Source organism: Perissodus microlepis, chromosome 7 (assembly GCF_051167445.1).
Source record: "Perissodus microlepis isolate ML-2025 ecotype Zambia chromosome 7, ASM5116744v1, whole genome shotgun sequence".
In the NCBI taxonomy this organism is placed as follows: domain Eukaryota; kingdom Metazoa; phylum Chordata; class Actinopteri; order Cichliformes; family Cichlidae; genus Perissodus; species Perissodus microlepis.
Window position 1 is genome coordinate 4,370,010 of NC_140467.1, and position 23,385 is coordinate 4,393,394.

The 23,385-nt window shown below is 38.6% G+C and overlaps 4 protein-coding genes across 6 annotated transcripts; 3 read left to right on the top strand and 1 right to left on the bottom strand.

Annotated features, from left to right (window-relative positions):
* Positions 1–310: 310 nt before the first annotated feature.
* On the top strand, positions 311–10,760 carry agbl2 (AGBL carboxypeptidase 2). 2 transcript variants are annotated; one of them, XM_084932904.1, is made up of 23 exons: positions 319–556; positions 711–761; positions 2,167–2,296; positions 2,573–2,740; positions 2,868–2,975; positions 3,162–3,312; positions 3,415–3,670; positions 3,867–4,268; positions 4,502–4,644; positions 4,899–5,058; positions 5,244–5,370; positions 5,459–5,559; positions 5,722–5,816; positions 5,928–6,003; positions 6,116–6,211; positions 8,784–8,864; positions 8,986–9,042; positions 9,227–9,302; positions 9,391–9,543; positions 9,672–9,702; positions 9,782–9,993; positions 10,114–10,237; positions 10,354–10,760. In XM_084932904.1, exons 1-23 carry the CDS (start codon positions 548–550, stop codon positions 10,568–10,570), a joined length of 3,024 nt encoding a protein of 1,007 aa, XP_084789030.1. In that variant the 5' UTR covers positions 319–547; the 3' UTR covers positions 10,571–10,760. The 2 variants fall into 2 exon arrangements, with proteins under 2 accessions (XP_084789031.1, XP_084789030.1); XM_084932905.1 differs by lacking the exons at positions 10,114–10,237; positions 10,354–10,760 and having other exon boundaries at positions 311–556; positions 9,817–9,987.
* A 108-nt stretch (positions 10,761–10,868) lies between these two features.
* On the bottom strand, positions 10,869–13,489 carry tmem17 (transmembrane protein 17). The gene is made up of 5 exons (XM_084932912.1): positions 13,278–13,489; positions 13,013–13,116; positions 11,530–11,643; positions 11,273–11,416; positions 10,869–11,191 (listed from the first exon to the last, which is right to left on the bottom strand). The coding sequence occupies exons 1-5, from the start codon at positions 13,390–13,392 to the stop codon at positions 11,114–11,116; spliced, it is 555 nt and encodes a 184-aa protein (XP_084789038.1). The 5' UTR covers positions 13,393–13,489; the 3' UTR covers positions 10,869–11,113.
* A 35-nt stretch (positions 13,490–13,524) lies between these two features.
* LOC146382337 (E3 ubiquitin/ISG15 ligase TRIM25-like) lies at positions 13,525–16,650 on the top strand. 2 transcript variants are annotated; one of them, XM_084932906.1, is made up of 7 exons: positions 13,525–13,610; positions 13,823–14,429; positions 14,617–14,712; positions 14,999–15,232; positions 15,315–15,471; positions 15,581–15,625; positions 15,723–16,650. In XM_084932906.1, the coding sequence occupies exons 2-7, from the start codon at positions 13,848–13,850 to the stop codon at positions 16,241–16,243; spliced, it is 1,635 nt and encodes a 544-aa protein (XP_084789032.1). In that variant the 5' UTR covers positions 13,525–13,610; positions 13,823–13,847; the 3' UTR covers positions 16,244–16,650. The 2 variants fall into 2 exon arrangements, with proteins under 2 accessions (XP_084789032.1, XP_084789034.1); XM_084932908.1 differs by lacking the exon at positions 13,525–13,610 and having other exon boundaries at positions 13,822–14,429.
* Positions 16,651–17,455: 805 nt separating this feature from the next.
* On the top strand, positions 17,456–23,170 carry LOC146382338 (E3 ubiquitin/ISG15 ligase TRIM25-like). Its single transcript, XM_084932913.1, has 6 exons — positions 17,456–18,074; positions 18,158–18,253; positions 18,763–19,008; positions 19,100–19,253; positions 19,356–19,418; positions 19,504–23,170. Exons 1-6 carry the CDS (start codon positions 17,481–17,483, stop codon positions 20,031–20,033), a joined length of 1,683 nt encoding a protein of 560 aa, XP_084789039.1. The 5' UTR covers positions 17,456–17,480; the 3' UTR covers positions 20,034–23,170.
* Positions 23,171–23,385: the final 215 nt, after the last annotated feature.

The following is a 23,385-nucleotide window of genomic DNA, read 5'->3' on the forward strand; positions in this document are numbered from 1 at the left end:
AAAAAGGTACTTTAAAAGTACATTTTTTTCAAAACCTTACTCAAGTAAATGTAACGGAGTAAATGTAGCTCGTTACTACCCACCTCTGATTATAGGCTAATAAAAAGCCTTCCCTTCATAGACCATGGATAAAAGCCAGACTATTCAACGGTCCAGCCGAAATGTGAGACAGGGGACAAAGACTAAAAATGCTGTGCAGTCCCGTATAAAGAGGGTAATCTAGTCACCGTACTGCCATGTAATGTTATTATTATTAATCGTATAATAATGTTACTATTAGTATTATATTGTTATCATTTGTAACTATAAAATTATTTTGAAAATGTATGTAATATTTTACACAAAGTCTTTTTTTTTCTTATCGACATCATCATCGCGCATTTCCTAGATTTTTTCAGTAAGTTACCTGTTTCCATGGCAACTTTGGTGTTGAGGCTTTTGGTTGCTTAGCAAAGTCAGGTCCCCCGAAAAAGGTTGTTCAGTGTAGTCTTACTTACCTCTAAAACGTACGCTTATATTTCGCCGGGGGGCCGTGGAACAATCAAATATGAGCGAGGTAAGTGGCCGTCAGAGTGTGATAAACGTAGAAAGCTCTAGCACGGTCAGAAATGTTAGCAAGCTGCCAAAAGAATGTATGCTAACGATAGTAGTGGCGTTTACACGCTCGAAAATGTAGTGAACAAGGGTTTTAAGTTGCTGTCTTCATGCAGGAATGCCAGGTTAAGATCACCGTGAGAGATTCTACACTCAAACCTACACAGGTAATTTGGAGTTTCTTTGTTTAGGTTAAATGTTATTTTAGTTTACTAAAGCAGAGCTCTGATACAGCAACGTTGGGCTGCGCCCTCATTCACAAGGGGTCGCCAGAGCGGGCAGTTGTACGTGTTTGATTTGGTAGATATTTTTTAAACAAAAGCCAGGCCTAATCCTTTTTGAAAAATGACCCTGCGGGGTCTTGATATTCAAACTAAACTGTAAAGATCCAATCCAATCTAAAAATCAATTAAAACTGAACTATATGAAAAACCAAAAGAATGAACATTTCCTTTGGAATTTAAACGACGTGAGAAACCACTACTGAAATGTACAAAATAACTGTTTTTGTCTTTTGGTCTTTTTCTGATACAGGTTGCACACACGGGCAAAACACATTTTTGTCATTGAAAGTATTGCAGTGATTTGTCCTGGACTACCAATGGTGGAAGATCCTGTATCAGATCAGATCCTGTTGTGTCTCTTTGTAGGAAAATGGGGGGTATCAGCTGATTTTGATCTGTTGCTTTGATTTGAAATTATACAGTCAGAAGATTATATACACTTATCATGGGCTTAAATATCAAACACCAAATGGTAATTTGGGGGGGGGGTTAATGAATTCTTTGAACTTTTCTTTTTCCAGGCTGGAATGATTGTACAGCCTATATTATTAAAGAATTTAAAAATGAAAATTATTTAGGATTTTCTGTATTCCAGACACAGGGTCAGAAAGCATACAGACACACTTTAAAATAAACAGTTGTACATAAGTTCAAATTATGCTGATGTGTCACCACTTTCCCAAGGTGTGGAAAAACACCCAAACAGTCATACTCAGGACAGGAAATCTAAAGTTTTATGTTCAGACAAGTTAGCAAGTTAGCTATTTAGTCATAATGGCAAGTATATATTTGGAGTGAAACTTTCAAACTTAAGCCCTCTGTACCAGCTGTCAAGCATGGTGTTCGTAGCGTCATGCTTTGGGGCTGTTTTGCTGCCAGTGGTACTGGTACGTTATTCAAAGTGAGTGAAATAAGGAGGACTACCTCCAAATTCTTCAGCTAAAAACAACAGCTAGACATTTAAAACACAATGAGCCTTTCCAAAAGGACAATGATCCTAAACACACACATACACAAAAAAACATTGTTCAAAGAAATTATTAAAAGCCTAAAAATCCCATGACTTTCATTCCAGTGATGAGTGTGTGTAAACTTCTGAACTCTATGTATGTAACACCGACGGAAAGACCTGAAAACAGCATAACTGAAAACATCCACTAGAAGATGTTGAAATTTTTTTATTTTATATTGTCTTGATTACAAACCAGTATTGGTACAGGTGCTAAGTTATATATGTTTATTGGTTAAAATTTGATCCAGCACTGATTACTTATATTTTCCTGACCAGGCAGAGAAAACATCAACCGTGGTCAGCTCTGCTGTTAGGAATTGTGGAACTGCCCACCAGCTGGACACAGCAGACACCAGTTACTCCCGCACAGATGAAGATGATGAGGAACTGACAAAGATGAAGCAGTGTAAGCTGTTTTCATAAAGGGTGTTATTGTATAACATGTATGTAGCCTAAATGTTGCTGATACACGAGTGTCAATGTAATGAACTTTTGAAAAGCAAGCATGGTCATCTCATTTCAGTTTTACATCTTTATATATTTAACAAGCACTGTTTTATAAATTAGATAACTGCATCTGTCAGCGTAAACCCCATGAGGCAAGTGGGCATACATGATGAAGATTGTAGCAAACAGCATGATTGTTAAAATAGCATTAAAGGTGTTTCATGTTCCCACTCAGTATGTAGAGACCTAAGTCAGAAGCTGAGGACCACACAGCTACTTGTTACCATCAGTGGTGGACGACCTGTTATAAGTCTCAGGCCACCACCAGAACTGGTCAACTTCTCATGCGGCATCCGCTGGCCAATAGAGTGTGAGGTCATCAGCGACATTATCCATCACATAGGTAATGCTTCATTTCAATAAAACTTTGATGTCACTGTTTTTTTTTAGTGGTAAGAATAAAAACCATACCAACAATATGTTGAACAGAAATTTGGCATTCCCTTGTTTAAAATGAGTGTATTTTCTAGAGTGGGACCCACCAGAGCCAGAGCCCTTCTATCAGTGCACAGGATATGAGAGGACACCCTTGCCAGTCGGAGAGGAGAGGGGGAAGGTGGTATTCTGCATTGACCATGGTAACTTTTAACTGTCATCATTGGGATTTATGTTTGCACTTCCAGGTTATTTCATATGTACTTTAAGTTATACACTGTATACTGTCACTATTCTCTGAAAAAACAATGTAAATTCAGTGCATCTTAAAGCTTTAAGTAAATTTAGTGTTTCTTTTTTTTTTTTTTTGTTCTTCTGACCCTTTGAAGCCGCTAAGCACCCATATTTCACCTACTCTCGTATTGGAGGAAGCAGAGAACCCATTAAGCGAGCCACTTTTTATGATGTCAGTCAGTCAGAGCTGACTCTCAAGTTTGAGTCACGGTTTGAGAGTGGGAACCTTCAGAAGGCCGTCCAAGTGTAAGTCTGCAGGTTTATTGTTCTTTTCAGTTGTATATTTTCACTTTTGGAGTAATGTTAGGTTCAGTTTGGATCTCTGCTCATATTTTCTTGCCTGTTCAGGGGTGCCTATGACTATGAGCTGACCCTGCACACAGACATGTACACAACAAAGCACACGCAGTGGTTTTACTTCAGGGTCAGGAACACAAAAGCTGGCGTCACCTACCGCTTCACTATCGTTAACTTGATGAAGAGGAGCAGTCTGTATTCACAGGGTATGAAACCACTCCTCTACTCTGAGAGGGATGCTGAAGAGAATGGTGTTGGATGGAAACGCGCAGGTTCAAATATCAAATACTACCAGAACTGCAGTCAGGTAGGTGGCATCTGGATTAAGTTTAACTATGATACCTTATTTCCCAGAACCAATCACTTTCTCCCTTTGAACATTAGCTGAGAATTAAATGTATGAACATAGTGTAGAGGTAATCTGTCAAAGATTAAAACCTGAATTGAAAGTCTGACTGTAGACAGGATTGTTTCTAAAAGTATATTTTCTCTGCGTCACTTAGAATACAAAGGACAACAACAGTGATGGCATCACCCTTTACTCACTCTCCTGGACTCTCCAGTTCCCTTATGATTCAGACACCTGCTACCTGGCCCACTGCTACCCCTACACATATTCACGCCTGCAGCGCTACCTTAGCCGTATTACTTCCAACCCTACAGTTAGGTCGTACTGCAAAGTACGGGTCTTGTGCCAAAGTCTTGCTGGAAACGCTGTGTATGTGATAACAGTAACACCCCAGGACTCTAACAGAATGGACGACAAGACCAAGAAGGCTGTGGTGGTGACAGCCAGGGTGCACCCAGGAGAATCCAATGCATCCTGGATGATGGAGGGATTCCTGAACTTTCTTCTTGGTGACTCAGATGATGCTCAGCTTCTCAGGGACACTTTTGTTTTTAAGGTGCCTGTTGTCTCTATTCTGGCTTAATGTGTTAATCCGTACTGAAATACATTGCAAATTTGTGTGTTTGTTTTTTGTTTGTGAAAGAAGATAACAATCAATTTAATATAATAAACCAATTTTTTTTATAATACACTTGTTTTTTTAAACATATTGTTACAGATCGCTGTGTTTTTCTAGTTTTAATTATGGCAATTAAGCTAATTTTTGTTTGCTCCTCTTTGGTGCTGCAGGTGGTCCCAATGTTGAACCCAGATGGTGTCGTGGTGGGTAACTACCGCTGCTGTCTTGCAGGCAGGGACCTCAACAGAAACTACAGGACACTGCTCAGAGATTCCTTTCCTTCTGTGTGGCACACCCGAAACATGGTGGAAAAGTGAGACTTGATAAAAAAAAAATGCTAAAAATTCTAAATGCTAAAAAAAAAAAAATCATTTTTGACATGTTTAGAGTTGCTTAATCAAGCTCAAGATATTTCTCCTTTGAAGTGCCTCAGGCTTTCTAATTCGTTTCAAATATGATGATTACCAAACAGCCTGTGCATACACAATTCTTTTTTCTTTTTTGATTGTGAATGTTGACTGAATTTGTTTCTTAATTGAAATCTCTGCCACACTGCATTTTCCTCAGATTACTGGCCGAAAGAGATGTAGTTCTTTACTGTGATTTTCATGGTCACAGCCGAAAAAACAATGTCTTCATGTATGGCTGCAAAAACAAAGCTGACTCTACACTGAAACTTCACGCGAGAGTCTTTCCACTAATGATGAGCAAGAATGCTAGCAATAAGGTAAAGTGTATTTTGTCTGAGGGCTTTCAAACAGTGTTGCTGACTTTTAAGATTAAAGTTCTACATTTTTTCTGTGGTTGTATGGGCCTTACCTTACCCACCTGTTTGTCACTCACCAGTATTTGAACTTCAAGTTTACTACCTATCAAACTCTTGATATTTCATATATACTGTTCTTTTCTTAGTTCTCCTTTAACAGCTGTAAATTCCGGGTGCAGAAGAGCAAAGAGGGCACAGGACGAATTGTCATGTGGAGACTTGGCATCAAAAACAGCTACACCATGGAGGCCACCTTTGGAGGCTCCACTTTGGGTGAGTAAAAAACTTTCTGAAGATGTGCATGTTTTTTGTAAGCTTGCACATATCAAGTAAGCGGATTTATAATTTGCTGAACTCTTAGGCGACAGGAGAGGAACACATTTTACTACTCAAGACTTGAAGTCCCTGGGTTTTCACCTGTGTGACACCCTCCTGGACTATTGTGACCCTGATCCAATAAAGGTGAGAGATTAAGCAAATATAAAAACATATACTATAGTAAGCTCCAACTCAGTTGAGTTGCTATTGTATGACCGTTAATAATAATCCTGGATACTTGTGTTTTGATATAGTGACTGTATACGTATGCAATTATTTTAATTTTGTCTGTGCTTTTTATTTGAGATCACTTACTGTCTGACAGAATTGGCATTGCTGCAAAAGGAGTTCAGAGAAAGACTGGGCAAAGATTTGGGCAACAGCTCTGACCTCGAAACCAGGTGATAAAAATATATATTTTTATCCATACTAACCACACTTGGGCAATGTGAGATTGGGAGAATATTTTCTGAATTAGCCTGAATGCAAACATTTTTCTTTTGCTCTCATAGCACAAGTGGCTCAGATAGTTCAGATTCAGAAGGACTCCCACTTCATTTGCTGAACCAGCCAGAAACATATACAGAGGTAAACTGACTACACTAATACACCGAAGCCTCCAGCACCTGTTTGACTGTAGTAATCAGTTTTAAGTCATATGTTCTGTTAGTTTACAACATGCTTCTGTTTTCTGTCACAGCAAACTCCAGTGACGAAAAAAAAGAAACACTTCAGGAGTCATAAAGAGAGGAATAGACGACGACCAAACAGAGTAAAAAACAAAACACAGCAAAAGGTCCTGAAAAGCAACACGAAAAGTCTTTAATCAGCCAGATCTTAAATAAAAGAAGAAGTTGGTGATTCTTAAGTTCACCTTGACTTTTGTTTGATTTTAGCCATTATGAACTCAAAATATTTAATCTTTTTCTGGTCTTGCCTTTTGGAGTCTGGCATTTCTGCAGATTCCTTGAACCATTTCATGGTTTTATGCACTTTAGAGGGAGAAATATGCAATTGCTTTTAAACAATTCTTTAATTTTTTCATTTTTTTTATACCAAATCATGATTACAGTCACCCATTGACATCATTATTTTGTTATTGCAATTATTGCGACGTTATTAGCCCACATTTACCCTTATCCCAGCTTGTTTTAAAAATGTGATGCAGGCCTGAAATGCAGGACTGGATGTATATTAACAAATGAAATGATCGAACAAAAGAGGAAATATTTTGAGGTTATCTAGACTTGAATAAAAGTCAAAGTCCATTTAAGATTTGAATTTTCATTATTTATATTGTAGATACAGTCAGAAATGGTCTCCTGACCTAAGTGTTTTATGTATTAGAAATGTCACATGGGCCAAATATAAAATCTGAAAATCTTCTGCAGCCAACTCAGATATTTAGTTATAGCTCTGATCATCACACATCCAAAAATTATTTCCTATTAATTACAGGCTATTGGACAATTTTAGGGTCAAAATTGGGTCAAAAGAATAATAGTAAGTACATTTTAATCCCCATTATTTTGTTTCATTACTCCAGTTTCTTTTTAAATTGTACAGTGGCTTGCAAAAGTATTCGCCCCCTTGAACTTTCCCACATTTTGTCACATTACAGCCACAAACATGAATCAATTTTATTGGAATTCCACATGAAAGACCAACACAAAGTGGTGCACACGTGAGAAGTGGAACGAAAATCATACATGATTCCAAACATTTTTTACAAATAAATAACTGCAAAGTGGGGTGTGCGTAATTATTCAGCCCCATTTGGTCTGAGTGCAGTCAGTTGCCCATAGACATTGCCTGATGAGTTCTAATGACTAAATAGAGTGCACCTGTGTGTAATCTAATGTCAGTACAAATACAGCTGCTCTGTGATGGCCTCAGAGGTTGTCTAAGAGAAAATTGGGAGCAACGACACCATGAAGTCCAAAGAACACACCAGACAGGTCAGGGATAAAGTTATTGAGAAATTTAAAGCAGGCTTAGGCTACAAAAAGATTTCCCAAGGCTTGAACATCCCACGGAGCACTGTTCAAGCCATCATTCAGAAATGGAAGGAGTATGGCACAACTGTAAACCTACCAAGACAAGGCCGTCCACCTAAACTCACAGGCCGAACAAGGAGAGCGCTGATCAGAAATGCAGCCAAGAGGCCCATGGTGACTCTGGACGAGCTGCAGAGATCTACAGCTCAGGTGGGGGAATCTGTCCATAGGACAACTATTAGTCCTGCACTGCACAAAGTTGGCCTTTATGGAAGAGTGGCAAGAAGAAAGCCATTGTTAACAGAAAACCATAAGAAGTCCCGTTTGCAGTTTGCCACAAGCCATGTGGGGGACACAGCAAACATGTGGAAGAAGGTGCTCTGGTCAGATGAGACCAAAATGGAACTTTTTAGTCAAAATGCAAAACGCTATGTGTGGCGGAAAACTAACACTGCACATCACTCTGAACACACCATCCCCACTGTCAAATATGCTGGTGGCAGCATCATGCTCTGGGGGGGCTTCTCTTCAGCAGGGACAGGGAAGCTGGTCAGAGTTGATGGGAAGATAGATGGAGCCAAATACAGGGCAATCTTGGAAGAAAACCTCTTGGTCAAAAGACTTGAGACTGGGGCGGAGGGTCACCTTCCAGCAGGACAACGACCCTAAACATAAAGCCAGGCCAACAATGGAATGGTTTCAAACAAAACATATCCATGTGTTAGAATGGCCCAGTCAAAGTCCAGTTGTAAATCCAATCGAGAATCTGTGGCAAGATCTGAAAACTGCTGTTCACAAACGCTGTCCATCTAATCTGACTGAGCTGGAGCTGTTTTGCAAAGAAGAATGGGCAAAGATTTCAGTCTGTAGATGTGCAAAGCTGGTAGAGACATATTCTAAAAGACTGACAGCTGTAATTGCAGCAAAAGGTGGTATTGACTCAGGGGGCTGAATAATTACGCACACCCCACTTTGCAGTTATTTATTTGTAAAAACTGTTTGGAATCATGTATGATTTTCGTTCCACTTCTCACGTGTACACCACTTTGTGTTGGTCTTTCACGTGGAATTCCAATAAAATTGATTCATGTTTGTGGCTGTAATGTGACAAAATGTGGAAAAGCTCAAGGGGGGCCGAATACTTTTGCAAGCCACTGTAACTATTTCATGAAAATTTTAAGCCAAATTGCAAAACCCTCATTAAAGGTTCTTTGGGATACCAAAGGAAATTTCAATAGAAAATTCTGTTTGATTTTGGAACCACTCCATTATTATCCAGTAAAATTGCATCTTATCCTGTTTAGTTTAAAATTCAAACGATTCCAACACTTTGGGAATCACTGCTGTAAACAATACTGATGATCTTTGCAGGAGTCTGACGTGCCCCCTGACAAAACAATCAAAGAGAGCGTCCAAAAGAAGCCTGCTGAACGCCACAGGAAGAAACCTCACGTATGAAACAGCATCCAAACGTGTTTGTGGTCTTCACAGTAATACCAGCTACACTACAATGTTGAGGCTGGTAAACAGATGAAGACATTTACTGATCCTTACTGTTTCCTCCTTTGTTAAGGTAAACACTCTGATGAGAAAAGGTCTTACAATCACTCACCATGGTGAGGTCAGTCAGGTGAGGCTGTAGCAGGGCTGCGAGCATGTAAAGGTGATCATGTGAAGGTCATTTATTTGAAGCCTTATGCATCAACCATAAACCTGCCTTTTGTAAGCACTAATAATTCACAGAGTGAGAATCTCCAGATGTCTTGCAATACTTGGAGCAGACCATAATCTTTCATTTCAAATTTGTCAATCAGGAAAACTCAGATCTACGTTACAGTCCAGAACCATGCCCACTTCACAGCAAATACACCGGTGCTTCACCCCAAAAAGGTAAGGTTTATTTTGGAGATTCAGTCTGCAGGTAAAGGTCAAAGTATTTCCAAACTAATGTGGAGCACTTGCTTGACTTACTTTACAGGTGATCCGGACATGGAGACAGGACAGCCGGGGCACTCCTCTCCCCCACTGAACCTCAGGGCTCTCATTCCACCGTCATCAAAAATCGTAAAGTCCAGCCAGCATCAACATCACTGCCACCGCCAGTCTTTTACCCCCTACAAATTCTACAAAGGTTTGTCTGTCTGTACACTTCTTTCAGGTGGAACTAAATTATATTATTACTAATGTTAAAAAGTCAGTCAATTCAAGTTTGTATCAAATTGTCGCTCCTCTGTAGTGAAACTTGTCTTCCCCTTTCAGGGCTGCCACCTTTGCTTACATCAGCCCACGGGTAAACCTCACAATCTTATTATATCTTTATCATTAAACAGAACTGAGAAGATTGAGAAATGTTGTCTCTTTTGTGACAGATCTCCCAAATTCACCTATGTGAATATGTCTCCAGAAATTATTCCAAGAAGGCATCTACTGACAAGTTTCAACAACAACAAATTCAGTGGCCGGCACATTTTTAGAGACAGCTCTTCATGGCTCTCACATTACGTTGATGCAAAAGAGACTTCACGCACAGAAATGACCGAGACCAAATGGTATAAAAGGGAAGAAGACAATTCCTCAGAAGGTTGGGTTGCACATTTGTTATATTAATAAAGACTAGTCAGTTTGTAGTTAGTTATTGTTGTGATAAATTTTCATGAAATAGCTCCATCACTGTTACTTACTTTACTTTGACTTTATTCAGTGGATTCATCACTGTTCAGACATGATGTTCAGGACCTGAAAGCTCATACTTGTGACACCTCCCTGAAGGAACCCGATTCATGCAGATTTTTTGTGCCTGTGCTTAGGGACCTAACAGGAATAAGGTGAACTTCTCCATTATCCTCTTAATTCTGTGATTTATTATTTCTGTTAAATAGTATGATAATAATACAAACATTGTTCATTTAAACCCTGGTCTCTCCTTTTTCAATTTCCTCAGAAAAAGCAACGACAAAAGACACAGGGGTATTTTACCTTCATCCCCCATGAGAGAGCAACTTCCACGTCCACAGAGTGACACAGTCAGTGTGCTTCAGGCTAAGAACATTAGGCTCTATCACTTTGGAGAAGAAAGCCATAAAACTGTGACTCCACAAGAAGTAATGGTCAAAAGGACATCACAGTCAGCCTCGCACAAGCGAAAACCTCTAATCTGAGAAGTACACACTTAATTTAGTCACTGGTCAGTGATGGAATTTTTTTCTTTTTTACTTCAACAGTTGTTTACAAAAGAAACCATAGGAAAAAAAATACTCAGTATGGATCAGAGGGAAGGGAAAACTCCAGGAATAGTTAAAAAAATGCCTCTTATTAAACATGAAATAAATAAATTGACTCTGAATTTAATCACTTTTTTTCCTTTTTGTTTAATGTTAATGGCCCTGATAAAGACCTGATTTATGGCTGAAAAATCTTCATCTTTGGATCTTTCTAACAAACGACAAGGGTTTCACATCATGTTCATGTTTTTTTTTTAATGCAAAATGTGAAAACATATTAATAAAATAAATGTTAATAAAATACAAAAAATATATGTTAAAAATCCCCTATTTTCAATAACGGATCTTGAGTAGCAGCTACCCCATGCAGCATGTCTAAGACAAAATGTGACAGTTTCTTGTTGTCAGCCTGTGACCCTGGAGATGTGAGCAGAGGTTTTGCCCAGATGTGTCCAGATATGGACGTCAGAGTTTGAGAAGTCAGTCAAACTGTCGCAGATGAAATTGGCTTTCTGTGTGTCTGACCATGTCGCGGAGCGCAACAAAACCAGAAATGGCCTGGGAGCATTCAGGGATAAAATAGGGTTAATAAATGTAGCTATGAAATTCTGAAAATGTTGACAATGCAACTTACCATACCTGTGTGAGTATGAATAAGGCAAGGACGATGTGAACACCTCTCTCCAGGGGCTGAACAAGGATGGCTTCATTAAAGAGCTGAAACAGGATTAATGGAAACTGCAGCAGGACGCTCAAGAGCCAAAATCCAGCCAGCTCTGGGACCTTCAACAAACACAGTCATTTGACAAGTTTCCATCTCTGCCGTCCACTCACTGGGTTTCTTTACATATAATTATACAAATATCCTTATTTCATATGTGAATGTATAAATGCACCTTTTGCTGCAAGTTCCCGGCATAACCAAGGTAGAGTCGAATAGCCTCGATCAGCGTCATCAGGATAAGAATAGTAACAAGGATGATTTTGTAGTAGTCTGACAAAGCAGGATACTGGTGGAAATAACAAGCCAAACAACACAGTTTATAGTCTAGCACTAAAACTTGTATCCACTTTGTAATGTTTTTTTTAAAAAATGCTACACTCTGAGATAAACTTATGCAAATTTCCTGTTGCATATTCAGATTTACTTTTTTAAAATAATAAGTATCGAAAAAGTCAGATATTACTGTTTTGGGATTTTATGTCCAGCTGAAAACACTCAAAAAATATTTATGTGTTGACTTTAAAGCAACTGAAATATAAAAATTTTGCAAAGTGCCAAATGTGTCTCAAATGTTAAATCTTGTTCATTCTTCCACATCCTTGCTTTTAAACGTATGATGTGATTTTTTTTTCTGCTCCTCTTCATAACCACTTGTGTATTTTGGAATGTTTTTATTGGTAAGATTACAGTTTCCTAACAAACTAGGACAAAGTCTATGTTTTTGAAAAAACAAAACGTGGCACACGGTACTACTAAAAGGTCAAATACATTTAACATATTTTTAACTGAATGTGATTTTTGCTAAATAACTACACCGAGTATAAAAGGAAGCCAAGGTTTGTAATTTTTGATACATAATAGTCTTCTTGCTATCATGTATTCTCCTTTTTGTCTCAATAACCTTTAAAATTGGTATTTACTGTTATTTCAGTTGATGTGTTGTCCAGTAACTATTTATGTTTCAGTGGTGAGCTACATGTTTCATGTGGTGCTCACAAATAATTAACAAAAAACACTAAAACAAAATCTGGGCACTCAGTTGAAAGTTTTCCAGGATTTACTGCAGCTTCATTCCCTTTAATTTGTGCCCACGTTCATTGTATCCCACAAACATTTGTGTAACTTAGGGGCTTTAATTTAGTACCTCGGGCACAGGGTAGGTTGCAGAAGACATTCGACATGTTAACCTGGGAGACCTTCAGGCACATGTGGAGTTTCCAGCATGACAGGATGGAGCACCATGTCACAAGGGAAAAAGTAATAACTAAGTGGCCTGGTGATCATCAAATTCACACTTTGGATCCATGGCCAGGAAACTATGCAGCAGATGGTAGAGTAGTTAGCATTGTTGGTTCACAGGAAGAAGGTCCTGTGTGGACTTTGCATGATCCCCCTGTGTTTGTGTGGGTTCTCTCTGGGTACTACCAACAGTCAAAACACATGCAGTTAGTGAGGTTAGGTTATTTATTGAATCTAAATCGACTGTAGCTGTGAATGGTTGTCTGTCTTTCTTTGTTAGTCCAGTGACAGACTGGCGACCTTTACAGGGTGGACCCCTGATGCTGAAATCCAGCATACCACAGAAAGGTGCATAACAGTCTAAATAAGAGTGGAAAGGGTCAAGACTGTAAACCAAAATTATGTTGGCATAATACCTTAAGCTGCAGCATTACAGTTTCACTGATCCACCACCAGGGGAAGAACCACATGTTAAAGTACAGAGACATCTGGAGCTGGAGGCTTGAAAGAACTCGATTGTCTGAAAACAAATACAAACAGCAGAACATGCACGAACCGAATAAGCAACCTAAGTGCAAATAAACTACTGGAAAGCTTAGTTTGAGTAAACAACAGCCATTAGTGCAGCTACATCAATGCTAACACCAATGCTAATTCATCAGTAACGTTAGCTGCATTCACCGTGTGCCAAAAACGCGTCGCGGTCTTTAGAGGAAGACTCCGTCCGACTCTGGTCAAACAAAACGTTGCGAGAAAAGTCCTCTAAATGTTTTCTAAGTGTCTCCGGGAGCTCCATGGTCCGCTAAATAAAAACATTACAAGAGGAAAATCACTCCGCCTCTTCCTCAATTAGAAACTGAACGCCGTTGTCGTTTCCATGGCTATCAGGGAAATCTCGCGTTCTGTGTTTAAATCTCGCATGGAATATGTTCTTTGTATTTAACCAGAGACCGTTCCTCTTAGTGCTTTTATTAAATAGCGCATCTACCTACAATATATTAATATATTACAGTGGTAAGTAAGTAATTAAATAAATTATTTATAAATAAATATTAATAATGAACTTTATATTTGAGAAAAAATGTCTAACATTTAAAAAAAATAAAAAATAAAAAATAATCGAAAAGTAGCTCTGCAGATTTATACGTGGAGCTACGTTAGCTTTAGATTTTTGGACGTGTTTGGACAGACTATTAAATCACTTGCACTTTTGTTTCCATTGAAAGTGAAAGTTACAGATGTGGAACGAAGATGGCCGAGAGCTGTGAAGTACTACATTCCTTCTCCTGCTCCATATGCCTGGATGTTTTGAAGAATCCTGTGACTCTTCACTGTGGCCACAGCTACTGTATGGACTGTATAAATGGCTGTTTCGACCAGGAGGATCAGAGTGGTATTTACAGCTGCCCACAGTGCAGACACACTTTCAACCCAAGACCCGTCCTCAAGAAAAACACAGTGCTGGTTGATTTGATGGTAAAAATGTCTGTGAGAGCACAATCCAACATGCGAGTAAAGGACGAAGCTGGACCAGGGGATGTGGAGTGTGATTTCTGCACTGTGAGGAAGCTGAAAGCTGTTAAGTCTTGCCTGGTATGTCTGGCATCTTACTGTGCCACTCACTTGCAACCTCACTATAAGTCTGCTGCGTTTAAGAGGCACAAGTTGGTCGAAGTGTCAGCTTCCATACAAGAGAAGATCTGCTCCAAGCATGACAAGCTACTCGAAGTCTACTGTCGCAGTGATGGGCAGTGCGTTTGTCTCCTTTGTGTGATGGACGAACATAAAGGCCATGACACTGTCTCGGCTGCAGCAGAGAGAAAAGAGAAGCAGGTAATAATATAGTTATAGACTTCCAACCATCATCCATGCTGCTGTGAATTTCAATTTAAAGTTACAGCTAGAGCTTCTGTTATAGCAGTCATAGGGTTTTAAGGGACTTTTTATATTCAGCTGTATTTCTGTAATTTATCATTTCTAAAGTTTTAAACTTTGATGATTTTGTAATGATGACTTTTAGAAACAACTTGGAAAGAAGAAACAAATAATCCAGCAAGGCATTCAAGAAAAAGAGAAGCAGCTCCGGCAACTAAGACAGAAAACTAAAGGACTGAAGGTGAAGTTTTGAATCTGTGTTATGTAAAGTTTTCCTTAAAAATCTGTTTCTGCAAAGTAACCATCATTGTTCCTTTATGTCCTCTTGTCCTATTCTTGTGAAGGTTTTTTGTTACCTCAAAGAAAAAAAAAAGTGTAATCAAGAATAAATTTGCCACTTCCAAAACGTCATGTAAATTCTTAACAAGATAAAATTATGAGGTTGTCTAGAAATTAAATGAAATTAATTAAATTAAGCCCTTAAACCAACAACTGTGAGATGTTAAATGGAATTTTTTACTGCTCAGGCTTCAAGTGATGCAGCAGTTGCTCAAAATGAGAAAGCCTATGCTGAGATTGTTCTGAAGGCAGACAAAAGGCGCTATGCCGTGAACAATCTGATCAGAGATCAGGAGAAGGCCGCGTTGAGTCGCGCTGGGGAGCTTGTGGATCGGCTGGAGAAGGAAATCAGTGAGCTGAGGAAGCGAGAGGACCAACTGAAGCAGCTGTCGCTCACTGAAGATCACATTAATTTCCTGCAGGTACGCAAACAGTCAAATACGTGGATCATATTGTGTGCAGGGCAGCAGTTAATGATGTGTTTATTGTTTTGCATGTTTACAGCACTGCCAGACCATTTTTGACTGTACAGAACCTGATCTGTCTTCTGATGTGAACATCCAACTGCACACACCTTTCGACTTTGTCACAAAAGCTATTTCTGACTTGAGAGACAAAATGGAAAGCGTGGCCAAGAGCATTGCACAAATATCTGAGACAAGTAAGATGAGAAGTTAGCTAAAATAATGCTTAGTAAAATCATGCTAATCATTTTAATTAAATAGAACAGGAAGTGCTACTTTCAATAATATCATGTTTTGTACTTTTAGTTGAAGTTGATCCTGATCCCAAGACAAGAGAGGAGTTTTCTATGTGTGAGTCATTTGTTTAGTGTACATATTTTTATTCAGTTTTTGTGCTTTCTGTTGATTTCACTGAGTAGTTAATATTTCCTGACATTGTACTTTTCAGATTCCTGCTGCATAACATTGGATCCCAACACAGCATTTGAAAACCTGTTGCTCTCTGATGGAAACACCAAAGTAACCTGGGCTAAAAAACCCCAGCGGTACCCTTACCACCCAGATAGATTTACCAAATATGATCAAGTGTTGTGCACTGAGGGTTTATCTGGTGTTTGCTACTGGGAGGTTGAATGGAAAGGGCCACGGGTTGAGATAGCCCTGTGCTATAAAGGAACAGAGCTGGAAGAAAGTGGCTTCGGCTACACCGACCAGTCCTGGTGCATTTCTCTTTCTAGTTCCTGTTGCGCTTTTTGGCACAATGAAGTCAAAACTAGAATACCCATCCCCTGTTCCTCTACAGTGGGATTGTATTTGAACCACAAGGGAGGGAGCCTGTCCTTCTACAGCGTGTCTGATTCTGGTCAAATGGTGCTCGTTCACAGAGTTCAGACCACATTCTCCCAGCCTCTGTACCCTGGGTTCATGGTCTCCAGAGGAGCCTCAGTTAGGATAATCACACCAGAGTAAAGGGACATCAGAAGCACCAGAATTACATCAGGTGTATCAGTACATGTTTATCAGTATTCCCAAAGTACTCTTCAGTATAATAATACAGTCTGTTGACTCTTGCTCATTATAGCTAAAGCGTCCTTGTTTAAAATATTTTTGTTTGTGAGGCTAAAGACATTAGGCTAACATTTACTGAACTGAATTTATTTGGCAAGTGTGTTTGTGCACAGAGGTCTGTTGTCTTTAAGTGTATACAGTGTTCAAGAAGGTGCAGTTACATAAACATGCACTAATATATTCATAGAGAAAATCCTCTACAGAAATGTCAATGCTGAGAATTCTTAAACCATTATGTGACTGTTTAATTATGTCAATAAAAGTGGAAATCTTCTTCTCAAAAGGCTCATTTCTAAGTGTAATCTTGCAAATACAGATCCATAGAACTGCATTTTAAGACGCTGTTATTATTATTTTTATGGTGCACGGTGGTTAGCACTGTTGCCTTATAGCAAGAAGATCCCAAGTTTGACTCCACCATCTGGTCAGGACCTTTTTGTGTGGGGTTGTCATGTTCTCTGGGTACTCTTGCTTTCTCCCACAGTCCAAAGACAGGCAATTAGAGGGGTTTAGGTTAATCGGTAATTCAAAATTACCCATAAGGGTGACTGCGAATGGTTGCCTGTCTGGCGACCTGTCCACCTCTCACCATATGATAGCTGGGATAGGTTCCAGCCTATCCCAGCTATCATAGAGGATTTTATTTGTATATTATTTAATGTTACAAACTCAAAAGTGAAACCAAATTCTGCCAACATAACTCATAAGAACCAAAATAACAAAAAGGAAATAAACTTATTTAATTGCTTTAAAAAAGGTTGTGCAGCTCACTAAACCATGTATATCTACTAGTGCCCTGTGGTTTGGCCAGAATGTGAAGAATAAACTCTAACTTAGCAAATTACTTTTTTCAAAATAGCCAAAAGGAAAGCAGGGGTTGTTTTACTGACCTGTATCAAAATGGCATTTTTTTCTGAAAGAGAAATAGCTTTGAATCTAGGTAACAGGTCATGACTGCATTTGATGAAAGGCTGAAACTTTCACACAAATACTTTCACTTACTTCCAGTTAATCGGAATAGTGGGCGTTTATTGTGCTGTCAATGAGGTCTTGAGTGCCCTCCTACTAGGAACAAGCTGCCTTTAAGCCACTCCTTCCTCAGAGAAATAGAAAGTAACTTCTCTTGTGGAGGAAGAAAATGGCTCACGCTGTGGACCTATTTGACTGCTCCGTATGTTTGGGATTATTGGAGGATCCAGTGACTACTACTTGTGGACACAGCTACTGTATGAAATGTATCAATACTTTCTGGGATACAAAACATGACAGTAAAGAAACTTACAGCTGCCCTCAGTGCAGGCAGACTTTTAACAGAAGGCCTGTTTTGAAGAGGAACACCATTCTGGCTAACTTGTTAGAGGAACATAAGAAAACAACCAGACAAGGTGCTGCTCCTACCGTAGCTTCTGATGATAACATTTATGCTGCACCTGGGGATGTGCAGTGTGACTTTTGCACAGGGAGGAAACGCAAAGCTCACATGTTTTGTCAGGTGTGTTTAGCCTCTTACTGTGAGGCTCACCTGGAACCTCATTTTCAGGTGCCACCGCTACAAAAGCACAAACTACTAAAAGCTTCTACGAGGATCAAAGAAAGCATCTGCAGTCGTCATGACAAACTTCAGGAGCTTTACTGCCGCACCGATCGGCAGTTCCTGTGCCTCATGTGTGCGGTGGATGAACACAAAGGCCATAACACTATATCCGTCACAGAAGAAAAGCAAGAAATGCAGGTTAGTCAGTTTAGTCCCATGTTGTAAACATTTGTTGCACAGCATTTATGAGGTCCTGAAATGTTTCTGCATTTGTTTAACAGAGACACCTGGAAAAGACCAAATGGGTAATCACAGACAGAGTGCTGGCTTCAGAGGCCAAAATGGAAAAGCTGATGGAAGCTGCAGGCTCTATAAGAGTGAGTGTTATCCACAAGCATAAATATGCATTTGTTTGGTTCAGCAAAGGATTTTTTTTTGTGTTTTTAAATACAAAGTTTTATCTAATTTTGAGTGGAAAAAGTATGTAAACCTTAAAAATTAGCAGTGCAGCTAAGGGGGGGGGGAATCATTTGTTTTCAGCCAGTGCGATGACAGCTGTGAGTCGGTGCTCTGTTGACATTATTTCAAAAGGTTAGTGGAACTGTTAGAGTAATACAAGATTCATGTTTGGGACTCAGTGGGAGGGGTGAACAAACCTGGCTTAGAATTCAATCAATTTGTAAAAAAACAAAACAAAACAACAAACAGTATTTAAAATTAATAGGAGTATTAACCATTACGTGTCCTAAGCCAAGATGCTGAGCACCAAATTGGTGTGAGAGTTTACAAGTCAGCAATTCAGTCAGTGATTGAATGTGACTTGTTTAGTTGGCTTGGATCACTATTGTAACAGTCATAGCAGGCAAATAGTACATTTTTCCTACAGGACGCTGCCTGGGAGGTGTGTGATGACTTTGAGCGGGTCTGTGAGGAACGTATCCTGCTGTACACCCACTTCCTGAGGAAGAAGTGCTCTGAGATGAGAGAGAAAGTTGGAGAGGCTGAGAAAGCTGGAGTGGACTGGACCGAAAACCACCTTGGGCAGCTGAAGCGTGAAGTGTCTGAGTTAAGGAGGAAGGAGAGTAAAATCTGTCAGCTTTCACAAACAGAGGATCCCATTCAGTTTCTTCAGGTTATGGCTGCTTTTTGATACTTTAGGCTTATGTCTCATTTTGTATCCAGTTTGTGAGGTTAAATATTAATATTAATGTTTACGTGTGCAGGGCTTCCAAACCCTGGGTGACCTCCCTGTGCTCACAGACTCACACAGAGAGCTTGACAACCTGACAAAGTTCGTCACTGCACAAAAGAATAAAATGAAAAAGATGAGCGATGAAGAAAAAAGGGATCTGATGGATTATTCTGGAAAAATCATCAGTAAGTGTGATCATTTGGGATCATTTGAGATTTTTAAACATCATAACTGTGGTCTCACCTTATTTACTTAAAAACTATGCTTTTTGTGTTTTTCCTTACAAGTGTCAAGAAGGACAAGGCCGCAGGAGGGACGGACAAGGACAGAACTTCTGATGAAATATAAGAGTAAGCATGATGTTAATGACTACAGACATATTTGAGAGCTTAAGCAAATCCTTCGTAATCAATGAGTTTTTCATTTTCCCTGCAGACTCCAAAATCGAGGTGGATCCTGACACTGTAGCAGCTTGTCTTTACCTCTCTGATACAAAGAAAGAGATATCATGGTGTGACAAGGACCAGGCTCATCCAGATCACCCTGACAGATTCACATACTTTTACCAGGCTTTGTGTAAAAAGGGCCTCAGAGGAAACCACTACTGGGAGGTGGAGTGGGATGGTGGCATAGTTGAGGTGGCTGTGTCGTACAGAGGGATAGGAAGAAAGGGTTCAGGGAAAGATTGCTGTTTTGGCCACAATGCTCTGTCCTGGAAATTAATCTGCTCTCCTTCTGGTTGCACGTTCTGGCACAATAATCTTCACAAAGGTCAAATTCCTCCGGCTGTCTCCCGCAAAGTAGAGGTACACCTTAATTATGAAGAGGGAACGCTGGCTTTTTACAGCGTATCTGGGGTTGAAAGTTTGACACTGCTGCACCAAATCCAGACAACCTTCACCGAGCCCCTCTATCCCGGGTTTTCTGTGGATCTTGGTGCAACACTGAAAATAAGCAACATCTAGCTGGCACGGCTGGCAGCCTTAACCCAATTTCCCTCGGGCTGAATAAAGTATGATCAATCAATCAATTTTGCACACATTAATAAAGTGTTATCTTCAGGACAAGCTGCACATTTAAAATTCAGAGTTAGAGACAATAGTGCAGTTTCCAATATTAGTGCACTGATTGACAAAGTGATAAAAATAATCTCTGAGTACTTTTTTCTCAGTTAAAAATCAAGAATCAAACAGTAAACAATTACCTTTCCTCTTATTATAACTATCTTTTTTCTTTTAAATAGTAGTAAAACTGCATCAAAACACTGATTGATCAATTTATTTATTTTTTACCTTTTCCCCCTTTCAAGTAAATAAATTAATACTTTTAAGACATTAAGACATATTTGATAATAAACATAACATGAGCAATTCAGCTACTTCAGTGTCCAAATAGTGGGAAAAGTTTTAAAGTGGCTTGGGCGGAATTGGTCGCAAGGGAAATCCAAATAGCTCGACACAAATATATGAATATTTCTGAGGTTTCTGCTGTGTGAGTTAAACAGTGGATATTTTTAAGTCTTTCCCAAGATGGTTGTTAAAATGTAAAATCTGACATCTGGCACTTTTTGATGACTCTTACCTCGTTAGTTTTTATATCAAGATGTAAAATGTAATAACAGCTTAACTCCCTGAGAGTTTAGGAGAGAATTCATATTTTTCTGCTTTTTCTTGTGACTAAAATCCTCTTTATTTACAGTTTTGTGAAAGACTTGAATGATACAAAACACATAATAAACAATGTAACATGCCTTTTTAGTATTTCATTTTAAGGCTGATTTTGCAGTTTCCTTCATGCCTAAAACTGAGCCCAAAGAGACTTTGAGAGGATGATTTCTCTGTAACTTAAGTCTCATTTATGTTGCATTTATATTTAGAGCTTTAAACATAGAGGGTGAGTCTTTTTGAGTTTGTGTTGTAAGGTAGAGGAACAAAATGAAAACAATCTTTTGTTTGTTTTAAAGCGATGCGGAACTACTGCTCAACTGACTCAAAGTAAAGGATTGCTTTTTCTGAAATGACTCAAATGAAGGATCATGATAATAATTTATTGTTTACTTATTTTAATAAACTATAATTTACCTTTTTTGATGAGGTAATATTACAGTATACTCTTAAATTCATGTTTGCACGAATAAAATAAAGTTGTGATGACACGCAGTAAGAGACATGTTTGATTAAATGCTCATTTCATATTTTTCAGTTCAGTCCTAGAAATTTCTTGGTGACAACATAACTGATTAATCATGAAATTGTGGCTCTGAATAATAATAATGAAAGCTTTAAACACCATCTGTAACGACCATAAATCCCTGAACCACTTAACAGTATAGATTTTCATAGTATTACCTGTAAGAAATACGAAAGTGTTTGTGAAATTCCTGCAATGTCACCTCATTTATTAATTATCGAGGATATTTTTCTTTTTCTATTGCCACTTTTAGTATTATAGGACCAGGAATTCGATAAATATCTTATTTTGCTCAAGCGTGGACTGATCAAAAAAACACGTCAATGCTACCACGACAGGTTTTTATTCATGCATTCATGTACTGACCACTTGGGGGCATCAATGACCCATTAACGCAAGTGAATGTTTCGCCACTCGAAAAGCAAGTTTTTTTTCCCCTAATGATAAGTGAGAAAAATCCACTTTTATGTTCGCTCTGTTTGGATTATAAAGAGAGACTCGCTCTTTAGCTGCTATTTTTTTAATTCTCTAACAGAAGAAATCGCTGTGTTTTATGTCATAAGTCAAGTTACAGCTTTGAAGCGTCAGTAGCGGAATTTGCGGGAAAATCTGGAATATGGCGACCCTAGAATGCACCTCCCATTGACAGGAAACTGTCAACAAGCTAGTGATGGGATTTCCGGTTCTTTTTAGAGAACCGGCTCTTTCGGCTCGACTCACTAAAAAGAGCCGGCTCTTTCGACTCCCAACCGGATCTTCAGGTTATTTTGTTGGTTTAATTAATTTATTATTAACAACAATATAAAATTATGCACAAAAGGAATTACTAATGTAAAAGAAAGTGGTTTTATTTATATATGTTTATATATAAATATTTATGGTGGCCCCTAGAGACAAAGCATGTACAAACTCCAAAACCCATTTCTAGCATTAACTGAACTTCCAAAACAGAGCTACCTAGATCACTTAAATTACACAATTGAAAGCATATGTGTATTGTTTGTGTATTTATACACAAGCACTCATATATATTCAAATAATTAAAAAAATGTTCATTTACCTGTTACTACCACACACCAAATCCGGTTGTTGGCCTGTGTAGCCACTAGGTAACAAAAGCTCAACACTGCACCTAGCATCCTGGAGCACTTCTGTTGTGTTTTGTACGTGTTTTGGAGTTTTTACGTGCTTCTGAGTTTTTACGTGTTTTGGAGTTTGTATGTGTTTCGGAGTTTGTACGTGCTTCAGAGTTCGTACGTGTTTTGAAGTTTGTATGTGCTTTGTCTCTAGGGGCCACCGTAAATATACTTTTATTTATTCACTCCACATAAAATGTAATAAATAAATCATATAATACAAAAACCAACTATTCACAGTTCAACTTTTAACTATTTAAATTTTCAGCTTTTTCCTTTTAAACTAATTTAAAGGGAAACAACACAAAACGCTGCAAACCACAACACAATTAAATATAAATTAAAATATGAAAACAAAAAGAAGATGCATATTCTCTGTCATATGGGCCTGCATGAATAAACTTTCTGAATCCTTTATCATCCGCAACTGAAAATAGTTGTGGATGATTACTATACCTTTTTAATGTGACGTTGTTGTCCCTGGCTCTCTTTCTCTGTCTCTCCCTCCTGCTCTGTTCCCGAGCTACTGCGAGTTTTTTACGCTACGTTCATGTACTGCGCATGCGTGAAACATAAGACGATTCGACCTGCGTCATTTCTGTCTGCAGTTTATTTACTTTCCGGTTGTTGTGCCAAAAAGTGATTACCTGCCAAAAACTGATTTCCAATGTTTCCGTGGGTTTTTATGTGTAATATCGTTACGTATGTTGCTAGATAGACTTTGGAGAACAGGTATTACATAGGGGTTATATATAAAATTAAAAAATTACATGTTTCTCAAGAATCTTTGTAACTGTGTCATTGTACTTACATTATAATCCATCAACTCCCTTTTGTCCACTTAAAATATGTTTACAGAACTATTTTTGCATTTGTTGCAATTTCAGCTGTCCTCTTGGCCAGATTACTCTTAAAGGAGACATTTTTAAAGTCAACAAGAATTTTTTTTAACTGCATAAATAAAGAATAAATAAAAGTCACTGTCAAAAAC

Coding starts and splice junctions, on each gene's coding strand:
- agbl2 (XM_084932904.1), top strand. Junction 3,671..3,866: donor ACTACCAGAACTGCAGTCAG/GTAGGTGGCATC, acceptor TGCGTCACTTAG/AATACAAAGGACAACAACAG. Junction 9,703..9,781: donor TTGCTTACATCAGCCCACGG/GTAAACCTCACA, acceptor CTTTTGTGACAG/ATCTCCCAAATTCACCTATG.
- tmem17 (XM_084932912.1), bottom strand. CDS start 13,392: ATGGAGCTCCCGGAGACACTTAGAAAACATTTAGAGGACTTTTCTCGC. Junction 11,644..13,012: donor CTGTAATGCTGCAGCTTAAG/GTATTATGCCAA, acceptor TATTTCCACCAG/TATCCTGCTTTGTCAGACTA. Junction 11,192..11,272: donor CCTTATTCATACTCACACAG/GTATGGTAAGTT, acceptor GAATGCTCCCAG/GCCATTTCTGGTTTTGTTGC.
- LOC146382337 (XM_084932906.1), top strand. CDS start 13,848: ATGGCCGAGAGCTGTGAAGTACTACATTCCTTCTCCTGCTCCATATGC. Junction 14,430..14,616: donor CAGAGAGAAAAGAGAAGCAG/GTAATAATATAG, acceptor GATGACTTTTAG/AAACAACTTGGAAAGAAGAA. Junction 14,713..14,998: donor AGAAAACTAAAGGACTGAAG/GTGAAGTTTTGA, acceptor TTTACTGCTCAG/GCTTCAAGTGATGCAGCAGT.
- LOC146382338 (XM_084932913.1), top strand. CDS start 17,481: ATGGCTCACGCTGTGGACCTATTTGACTGCTCCGTATGTTTGGGATTA. Junction 18,254..18,762: donor AAGCTGCAGGCTCTATAAGA/GTGAGTGTTATC, acceptor TTTTTCCTACAG/GACGCTGCCTGGGAGGTGTG. Junction 19,009..19,099: donor ATCCCATTCAGTTTCTTCAG/GTTATGGCTGCT, acceptor TTACGTGTGCAG/GGCTTCCAAACCCTGGGTGA.